The following is a 10,777-nucleotide window of genomic DNA, read 5'->3' on the forward strand; positions in this document are numbered from 1 at the left end:
TAAAACTCTAATGAGAAATCTGATACAGGTTCATACATTCTCTTGACACCTCTCAGTGAGGGCATTGCACGTAAAAACGTCCTCCGTTACTGTGGTTTGCAAGGACTAAATAAAGTATTTTAAAGCTTGAAACATTATGGTAGAGAAACCAATAAGAAGATCGATTTTCTTATGTTTTATCCTGTGTCGTTTATTCAGCGCATCAGCAACTGCACCCGGCGAGACCGCGCCAATGAATGGTAAGAGAGATGTCTTTGTCTTTAAAAACGGCTTAATGAGAATTTGCAAAATGTAAAGCTCTAAAACGAATGCATTTCTGTGGTGTGATTGTGTCCGCGAACAATGACTAACAACGGCGACTCCGATTCGATCTTCAAACTTTGAGAAGCCTCGCATTCACAAGCAGGCTAAGCGAATGAATGAATGAATGAATGAATGAAATAGACATTTAAAATGTCCACTTTTTGACATGCTTGCGACCCGTATGAGGGAAAAACCCGGAAAATCCGATACAAGCTGGTTTTGCCTTTTTAAACGACCACCTGCATGTCCGGGTTACATCAGCTTTGTCAATGTGTCGATTTAGTAGAGCAGTGAGTGAACGATGATGTGGACTATTTGACTTGAAGCACTTGCTGCCGTTTGCCACGCACCACTGTTTAAATTTAAACGACTTTAAACGGATTGCTCGCTCCTCTACATTCCAACTGACGCTATCGTTAACGAAAATTAGCCATGGTTTAACTACATTTTTTTTTACTATAGTAAAACCATAGTTACCACAAACTAACCATTGTTTGCATGGTTACCATTACGCCAAAACCGGCTACTACTATAATCATACTTTACAATTATCATCACGCGACACGCATTCTTTTACTATGGTTAATATCGTTAGGGATTATTATTGTTACACATTCTTGGGCTGAAAGTCACAGCTTTTGCTTAAATCCTTAAATCCCAATTCATGTTCCACTAGAGTAGGAAATGTGATCTGGAATCCTCTTTCATTTATTATGATGAATAGGAAAGTGTTGTAAAACAAGATTTGTACATCAACCTTTCTACAGTAGATCAATTGTTCATTCACATCACCTAAAGCGTTCAATAAATAAACTCAAGCTTAACGTGTTATCCAGCTGTATTGGAATGGTTAAGCTCTTGGGTTTAGCAGTATCAGGTAGTTTTAAGATTTACACTGAAATTCCTTCATGCCATTTTAATTATCCATTTTAGTTGATCCGGAGTATGGCTTGCCAACGGATCCAGTATTACTTCATTCCCGTATCAAGTACAATATGCGGAAGTCTTTCGATCTGGAAGATGATGGCTGTTACCTCATACCTGGGAGTAAGGAAAGCATTAGGGGGTGTGGATTTAATACTTCATCCAAGACCATTTTGATCATCCACGGCTGGACGGTAAGATTGCCTTTGTTTTTGTTTAGTATTATGTTCAACTTTAGATGCTTTAGACACCTGGCATTTGCTTTAAAGCTCCTTTTAGATTTCATCTTTGTACGTTTTTGAGTCACACAGGACCTCATGTCTAACTAAACTGCACTAAACTGGAATTTCACACTTGATTGCTGGATGTCTCTGCTAAAATGGTACAGTATAGTAAGAGGTCTTGTCTATTTAACAGATGAGTGGGATGTTTGAAAACTGGATGCACAAGCTGGTGGCCGCTGTTCAAAGAAGAGAATCGGAAGCAAACGTGGTGGTGGTCGATTGGCTGGGGCTGGCCCACCATCTTTATCCTGATGCCGTCAACCATACTCGCCGAGTTGGGAAGAGCATAGCTACTGTCTTGGACTGGCTCCAGGTACGTCTGTATTAAACATCCCACTGGGTGTGTTTGTTTCTCTCTGTGTGCGTTTGTCTTTTGAGTGAGCGAATTGGCAACTGTGAAAGCTTGTGGTCTTGTACGCCGGGTCTTTCAGTATTATTCGCTGCCAGAAAAGCAGAGCAGATGTCCTGGTGAAGAACAAATTGTAATCTCCAGATGGGGCTTTTTCTTTATTTTGAAGTGTTTAGAGCTTGCCCAAGGCACTGTGGGTTTTTTGATGAATATTCATGGACGGAGTTGGCTTCCTTCGCTGACTTTGATGTATTTAGGAAAGATTCAAACGCTATGAATGAGCAGCTGAGCATGTAACCCTGAACTGAACGTGGTACAAAGCACTGAACGTGGTACAAAGCTCAAATCTGGCCTCATCTGTCCAATATGGAGATTGAAAAAGTGGGGGCTTTTTGCCTTGGGCTAAATCATCTTTTGCTTGGTTTTATTCATAGTTTAAATTAAGATGTTATGGAATTGCAACTTGTGTATGAACTATTGTCTTCCTGTTTTTTGATAGGCGGAGGAACAGTTGCGACTTGAAGACATCCACATGATCGGATACAGTCTCGGTGCTCACGTCGCTGGCTATGCTGGGAAATTTGTCAGTGGAAATATCGGACGTATAACTGGTAAGATTTCCATCTTTGCAGCATGTACGTCTTGATGGTTCATTTTTTCTTTTCTTTAAAATGCCTTTTGTGTTTTAGGTTTAGACCCAGCCGGTCCCATGTTTGAGGGTACAGAGTCTCACCAAAGGCTTTCTCCTGAAGACGCCGACTTTGTCGATGTTCTTCACACATACACTCGAGGAGCTCTGGGTGTCAGTATCGGCATCCAGGAGCCCATCGGACACATCGACATCTATCCCAACGGTGGGGATGTACAACCAGGCTGTTCCCTGAGCGATGTGCTCTCCACCGCTGCCGCAGGAAGTGAGTACTTCAAGATCATGCGTTTCGCATTCTTTTTGTGCATTTTCCAGCTCTCGTAACGTAATGATTTTGCCACCGTACAGATTTTATGGAAGTCATGAAGTGCGAGCACGAGCGGGCGGTTCATCTTTTCGTGGACTCCCTCATGAGCAAGGACCACGTGAGCTACGCCTTCCAGTGTACCGGCCCTGATCGCTTCAAGAAAGGCATTTGCTTGAGTTGCAGGAAAAACCGTTGCAACACCATCGGTTACAATGCCAAGAAAATCCGAAAGAGGAGAAACAGTAAGATGTACCTGAAGACTCGTGCAGACACGCCTTTTGGTGGTAAGTCGTTAACGCATTCTTGTTCTTAAATGCCGTAAAGTTGAGTCAGAGACACACAGATATTTGCTTACTGCTTAATTAACCGGTTTGTTGCTCTGCAGGTTACCACTATCAGATGAAGATGCATGTGTTTGACAGGAAGAAGGCCAATGATGCAGATCCCACTTTCTATGTTAAATTACACGGGGCCTACAACGACTCGACTCAACTTAGCGTGGACATGTAAGCAGTCCAAAATTAACTGGTTTATGTGAAGTAGATCTGTGTCCCGCTGGGATGGTTTTAAAAGATAAAAAAAAACTTGTAATGCTCAGAATAATGTTATCTTCAGAAGACTTGACCTGGTTTGTCTGTTTTTTTCAGCAATGACGGGATCGGTCTAAACGCCACAAACACGTTCCTCGTCTTCACCGAAGAGGACATTGGTGAACTTCTAAAAATAAGCCTTCGCTGGGAAGGCCCTTCTGATTCCTGGGCATCCGTAATAAAACACATGAAGTCATCGTTCTTTTCGTGGTCGAGTAAACGGGACAAAAAAGTTCTGGAGGTTCGGAGGATCAGAGTCAAAGCAGGAGAGACTCAGAAGAAGTATGTTTGTAACCCATCCCTTATTGGTTGTTTGCTCACTATCACTTATTGCTAATTTTATTAATGCCATAATGTTTACCCACAGGTTTACCTTTTGTGCCGAAGACACCGAGATATCACCGGGAAAAGAAATCACATTTTTTAAATGTCGGGATGGCTGGGAGGTGAAGCCCAGGAAACGGTACGTATTTATTGCTGCTATTTGCAGTAGTACAGTATGCATGCGTGCATGTTTATTTATATGCAGCATTGCAAGCAAGGGTACTTTGTAGTCGTATTTCAGAGTGACTGATGCCGCTGATGACAGTATGCTAATGTATTGGCAGAGCTGCATGAGTTTGCGTGTGACTTTTACACAGCTGACGTTGAAATGTAAAGTACTTTATGGCACAGATTCAGGATCTGCACCTGCTATCTTAAGATGCATCCATGCCTCTGTTAATTATTTAACAATTAATCAAAAAGTAACACAACACCAAACTATTTATTATAATATTTGTTTTTATTTTGTACAGATTGCACTACTGAGAGAAAGCACTGTTACCATATGGACCTGAGGGTGGCACAGGGCTGAGCACTTTTGATTTGGTACACGTTTTGGTGGGACAATGCACCGTATTTGGTTTCGGTCAATGGGATGAACACCGAACATGCTGCTAAAATGGCCGGCTGGGAGTGGGCTGGCTATTAGACTTGCTCAGGGCAGTTTTTCTACCATTGGGCTCTTCTGGATTCAGATGTTTTTTGTAGGTCTTTGTCTTTTTGATACTTGTGTGTTTTCTTTTGTTGTTCAACACCTCCGTTTTGTGAATCTCCAGATTCTCCTCTGCAACAGGATCCTCGTTATTTGTATATTTTTGTACGATTTTAATTTATGAAGTGAAGGAAGTAAAGCACTGCAAGAACCAAGTCTATTTATCAACTTACACCTTGTACCAAGGCATAAATTCATTCTCTCCCATGTTACCTTGCGACCACTTATTTTATGTGTGTGTGTGTCTGTGAATTTCAACAGAGAGAAGGATTTTATGAATTCACAGTATTATTTAAGGTCAAGAGAATGGAGAGCAATGCTCTGTTTGTCTTAATAACAAAAATACTGTTGTTTTTTGTACATGTTTTATGTATATAATGTATATAAAACAAGAATTTGTAATAAAATAAATTTGGATTCTCAAAGATGTGACATTTGTGTTTCAATGCAAGTTACTGAGATAGTGCAACAGATGTAAGTGTGTATCTTGTTAAGCATGATATTGTTTCACAAGTAAAATTAATTTATAGGCTAGTTGTGTAACTTCAAATGTTTTTATCTTCAACAGATTTGAATTTACAAGTCATTAGTAGTTATGCAACATAAGTAGGTTGTACGAGTTGGTTTGAACAAGCCTTGCGTTTACTTGCCTTTAGCATTTCTTAATAACTGTTGGTCATAAAACACGTTAGTTTCCCACAACCACTAGTTTTGATGAGCATATTAAAACCATTTACAGTTTGACAAAGTATAAACAAGCTCAAAGCTTACTCTGAGGAAACTTTCGCTTTCAGGTTTGCAGTTAAAATTCATTAACGTTATTAATATTGTTTGGTCTTTGATGATAGATTATGGTTTTTTGAATTAAAGTGGCAAAGTGGCATCTATCAATAACCACACATGATCCGTTTATAATAATTGACAACGGGTTGTTGAATTATTCAAAATTGATGAACACCCAAGGTGGTACACAGATTGTTGTTACACCGCAGGTGTGCATTATTTTCAAATAATTTATAGGGCCGGCTTCATTTGATGGTTACCAGAAACATTGCTCAGATGGTTATTTCAAGACATTTGACAGGTTAGGTGTGCGTTTTACAGGAAAATAATTGACACCCATTTCTCAACCAATCAGAATAAAGCATTCAACAGGCCCGTGGTATAATATACGTTACATACACTCTAAAAACAAACGGTGCTATATAGCACCAAAAGTGGTTCTTTGCTTGTAATCATAGAAGAACCATTTTTAGTGCCATTTAGCACCGATGAAGCACCAGTGAAGCACGTGTGTAGAACCATATAGGGGCCATATAGCACCACATATGGTTCTACATAGCACTATATGGTTCTACACAGACGCTTTACTGGTGCTTCACTGGTGCTATAAAGCAGTAAAAATGGCTCTTCCATGATTACAAGCAAAGAACCACTTTTGGTGCTATATAGCACCGTTTGTTTTTAGAGTGTAGATCATAAAAAACAATCTAACATTTATCCCTTAGGAATGAATTCAAAGCGATAGTTTACCCAAAAACTAAAATTCTGTCATGATTTACTTGCCCTCATTTTGTTATAAACCTGTTTAAATTTCTTTGTTCTGCTAAACACTAAGGAAGATATTTTGAGGAATGTTTGTTACCAAACGGTTTTTGAGCACCTTTTGCTTCCATAGTGCTCCGGCATTGATAACTAATCGCAGCCTTGGAATTATAAAGTTCTATCAAAATTAAGTTATTCCATATTCATATTCTTGTTTTTGTATACATTTTAGAACTTTTTATTTAGAAAACAAAAAGATTCCATCTACAGTATAAAGTCAAACTTGTTTTTTTAAGGTTGTATCGGTGTGAGCCAATCAGCACTTTGAATGCACTCAAGGGAACCAGTGTCCCGCTAAATACCGTGTTAGCCTATAAATTAGCACAAAAAAGTAATTTACAGTCTAGTCCTGGTACACTGTAAAACCTAACAGTTAACACAAACTATTTAAGTAAACCGGTGGCATTAGGCCATTTAAGTTTTAAAGCACATACATTTAAGTACTGTGAACTTGAGTCATGTGCAATTATGCACTTATATTTAAGTAATGTGAACTTAAATATAAGTACATAACTGCATATGACTCAATTTGTTTAAGTTCACAGTTCCAAATGTATGTGTTTTAAAACTAATGCAACCGGTTTACTTAAATGGTTTGAGTTAACTTTTAGGTTTTACAGTGTAATGATCGTGTTAAAGATAGCAGCCCTGTAAAAATGATTATGTGCCTTAGTAAATTTGACAAATAAAATGAGTTCCCTTTCAATACGGTTCACTTCGCATTGCGTCAGTTGCTGAAGCTATGGGAGTAAACAAGACGCAATGCTCGTTCCCGTTATTTCAGGGAACTGGGGTTACATGAGTAACCTAAGCGTTCCCTTTCAATACGGTTCACTTCGCATTGCGTCAGTTGCTGACGCTATAGGGGAAACTCCTGTTTACTCCCATAGCATCAGCAACTGACGCAATGCTCATTCCTGTTATTTCAGGGAACCGGGGTTACTCTATTAAAAAAGCTAATTTTTGTTTTTAACCAAAATTTGAGTTTAAATAACATAAAAATATGAGTCATTCTAAAATGAACACATTGAGTAAATTCAACTTAATTTATCATGTATAATCCACTTAAATTTGTAAGAAGGAAATTAACTTAAAAATTTTGTGTTGAAACTACATTAATGATTTTAGTAGCCATAACTAAGTAGACTTAGTTTGCATGGGACGTCATTTGGAGAGTAAAATTTGAAATTTTTTATGTGTTTTTAACGAAAAATAAAAACTTGTTAGTGTTTAATGTTCATTTATCTTTTAGATTGAGGAGAGTTTCTGTTTCTTGGAGTTTTGTGGTTACCATCATTCAGAAAAGCAGTGCTTGTGTAGACAATAGGTGACACGATAAAAATCATGATGTGTTCATTCACTCAATGAGCAATAATTGTGCTAATGCCAGTACTGAGACAAGTCACTTCTTACTTGCTCATCATAATGTGGTATGTAATAATAAATATGTAAAGAAAAGAGGAAATTTTATATTATTAAATCATTACAGAAGTAAGCCTTTAAAAACACTTAAAAATGTTTAGGTAACAATATTATAAGTAAATATCACATATTTTTACAGTGTAATTTTACTTAGTTAAGTAGATTTATTTAATTTCCATGTGTGAAATTTCCATGTGTGCAAAAACTTGCAAAATAAAGTAAAATTATTTCAGTGCATGCAATTTCAGTATTTTTTGTTATTTTGCTTTATTTTAGTTCACAGTAGCGAGAAGCGCTAGCTTTTTGTCACCAGCACTTGCATCCTTTGCCAACCCATTCATAAAATTCTTTTTTCACAAAGTGGACCTTTTTTGCAGTTTTTCTTCTCCTTTTGTATTTAATTATAAGCAGGGCCAGGATTTTATAAATAAAGAGGTCCATGTATTTTTCTAGGGCATGTATGGGCATGCACCCCAGGAAGAAAATTCTTATTTCTCTGCTCTACATATATGAATTCTAATAGATCAGAAAACCAAAGAATCAAATAACTATAGTTATTTAATTTTTTTTATTACTTTTTTTGACTTTATCAACTTTTTCAACACAGCTACCAGATCCGTGTACTATAGTGGAGTGAATAGAAGACGTTAGCAGATGCCCAAATATAAAGTGGCCAGATACATATATACGCATATTAGTATATTATATTAGTGCAACCAAATGCAACAACCAGATATATTGATGCTGGGAAACCGTTTTAATAAACTTTCTGAGTTGCTTGCTAAAACGTTAAAACCACTGGGGAACAACACCACTTCTGTTGCCAAAATGCGTGCAGAGGCTATTTAATCACGTGGACTGTAAAAGGGTCTATACAGCATTCAGGTTTTTTTTAGTAAACACAGCATGCCCATCTATGCAGTTTTTCCTGGATTGAGCGGGGAGAGCAAGTCAAACCACCCATCTCCAACCCCCCAGTTAGGGTAAGAACATAACCATTAATCTACATAAAATCACAAAAACCATACAAGCCAGATCAGCTTCATACACAGATCAACAAGTAAAAGTGGAGTTAGGGAATGGGGGGGGGGGTAAATTCAAGGTGCAGCTTGCAATAAAGTTTTAATATGATGAATGTCGAATTTGGATTGGTACACGTCAAGAACAGCTGATTGTCATCTGATGCAAGCTTGACTGACTTGGTCTGCCTAAACTGACGCGATGCTTGATGCAAGTCTTAAAATGTTTTAAATTTTACAATGTTAAGCCATAAACATCAAATACTAATACAAATGTTATATTTTAAACCAATTTGAGCTGTTTGTGTTTGTTTGATTGATTTAATGAATGGTTTGTATAGAACCTTATAATTCAAGCAGAAAGTATTTTTTTAGAATTTTATCTGCAGGTTTGTATCTATATGGGTGATTCTCATGAAAACTTAAAAATGTCAAGCATGAAAATGTAAAAATTGCTTAAATTTACTTTTTTTCCCACCAGACATTGAAAAACAAAGTCTGGAGTAAATGGGAACATTAATTTAAAAACGTTTACTTATCATTTAACACTTTTTGTAACATAATTAAAAAAATTAGTCCTAAAAAAATCTCATTACCGCAACAGTCAGAAAACATCAACACTGACATATTTTCAAAATGACATGACAAACCTGAAAGAACATAATTTGGAGATTCTGCACATGCATTTAAAATCAAAGTATTATGCTTCTATTAATTAAATTAACATTTAATAAGCATCTGTTGCGGTAATGATAATCAAAATGTCGTGTAAGCATTTTGACAAGACAATATTTCAAATTACCTGTAAAAAAATGATCTTACCTGGTAGCCATCTTGAAGTAACTGGTCCATGTGCTTGGTCACTCAAAATCAAACTTTATTAAAATTCTGTATATGTGCTTAAACTGTTCTCAAAAAGTGTTGCGGAGGATGAGAACATCAGGCATGGACACATCATTTTCCTAATTTTTCTTCATTATTATTATACATGAATATTCAGTAAATATTTTTTCTGTCATCTAAAGTAGTCTAGCAAAACATCCATTTATTTTTTTTCTTAATATTTTTGTGTTAATTTGATTAAATTACAACATAACGCATGTTCAAACACAGCCGGACACATTGCGGTATTGAGAATTTCAGCAGAAAATGAGATAAAATTTCCAATTATAAATTCTTATGTTGAAATCACACATTGTGCAAGGTAGAACACAGTATTGTGTTAATTCTGATGCTTTTTAATGTTACTATATTACACATTTTAAAGCTACAATCATTAGTGCCATGGTGTTTCAATGGTTTCGTGAGAATCACCCATATGTTTTATCTCTGCAGTCAACATTTTCCAAAAAAAAAAACACACATTTACAAATATGAAAGGATTTTGATAATACATTTAGGGTCTCTGTCATTTTCATGTCTTAAAGAGATTTGTTTCCAATATCAGTTTTGCTGATGCAAAAACCTCTCAAAACTCTTTCCAAAAGAAAGCGGAAGGCGGCAGCGAAATGTCAGCAGAACACAAAAGTTTATACAGGTTTATAACTTGAGGGTGAGTAAACTATCCCGTTAAATGAGGGTTTGCCCAAAAGCCTTTGAAGTATTTTCAGTGACAAATCTCACAATAATGTTGAAACGGTGCCAGGTTGGTTAACTCTATGGTGCGATGGATAAGCTAAATATATTATCAGAGCAAATAGCTTTTCTCTGACATAATAGTTTCACCTTTCTGATATGAGACAGTAGTCAATCTCAGCACAATGTTTCTTATTTTGTATATATGCCATTTTGCATCAAACATATACAGTATGCTGCTGATATAAGACCATTTAAATCAGTAATGACTCATAATCCTTGAACCAAACTCTATACAAGAGTTTGTTTAACCTGAAAGCCAGAGCCCTGCCCTTTAATTCACCAATCCCAATTATACAGTGTACTACCTGTTAAAGGTGTGGACATGCTTAATCATTTTTTTTACCATTTTCATTTTAAAGGGGACATATCATGAAAATCTGACTTTTTATAAGTGTTGTAATTGGGTCCCCAGTGCTTCCGTTGACTAGAAAATGTGAAGAAGTACAACTCAGTAACTTCGTTTTGAAAATCCATTCTCTGCAAGCATGTGAAAAAATAGGTAATTGAAATTTTGCTCCCCTTATGATGTCAGAAAGGGATAATACTGCCCCTTAATCTGCACTATCCAACCACAGCACTGCCATTTAGTGCAGAGATCAGCTCATTTGCATTTAAAAGAACACACCCAAAAACAGCACATTTTTGCTCACA

General features: G+C 36.8%; 1 protein-coding gene across 1 annotated transcript; it reads left to right on the plus strand.

The window, feature by feature from the left end:
• On the plus strand, positions 1-4,867 carry lipg (lipase, endothelial). The gene is made up of 10 exons (XM_055168239.2): positions 1-239; positions 1,237-1,421; positions 1,645-1,824; positions 2,360-2,471; positions 2,550-2,774; positions 2,858-3,100; positions 3,202-3,322; positions 3,464-3,688; positions 3,774-3,869; positions 4,204-4,867. Exons 1-10 carry the CDS (start codon positions 137-139, stop codon positions 4,214-4,216), a joined length of 1,503 nt encoding a protein of 500 aa, XP_055024214.2. The 5' UTR covers positions 1-136; the 3' UTR covers positions 4,217-4,867.
• Positions 4,868-10,777: the final 5,910 nt, after the last annotated feature.

Source organism: Misgurnus anguillicaudatus, chromosome 5 (genome assembly GCF_027580225.2).
Source record: "Misgurnus anguillicaudatus chromosome 5, ASM2758022v2, whole genome shotgun sequence".
NCBI classification, from domain to species: domain Eukaryota; kingdom Metazoa; phylum Chordata; class Actinopteri; order Cypriniformes; family Cobitidae; genus Misgurnus; species Misgurnus anguillicaudatus.

What these genes read in the sequence shown, in the direction of transcription:
- lipg (XM_055168239.2), top strand. Translation starts at nt 137, where the DNA reads ATGGTAGAGAAACCAATAAGAAGATCGATTTTCTTATGTTTTATCCTG. An exon ending in CGAGACCGCGCCAATGAATG is followed by an intron (nt 240 to 1,236) that starts GTAAGAGAGATG and finishes TATCCATTTTAG; the next exon opens with TTGATCCGGAGTATGGCTTG. An exon ending in AAATATCGGACGTATAACTG is followed by an intron (nt 2,472 to 2,549) that starts GTAAGATTTCCA and finishes TTTGTGTTTTAG; the next exon opens with GTTTAGACCCAGCCGGTCCC.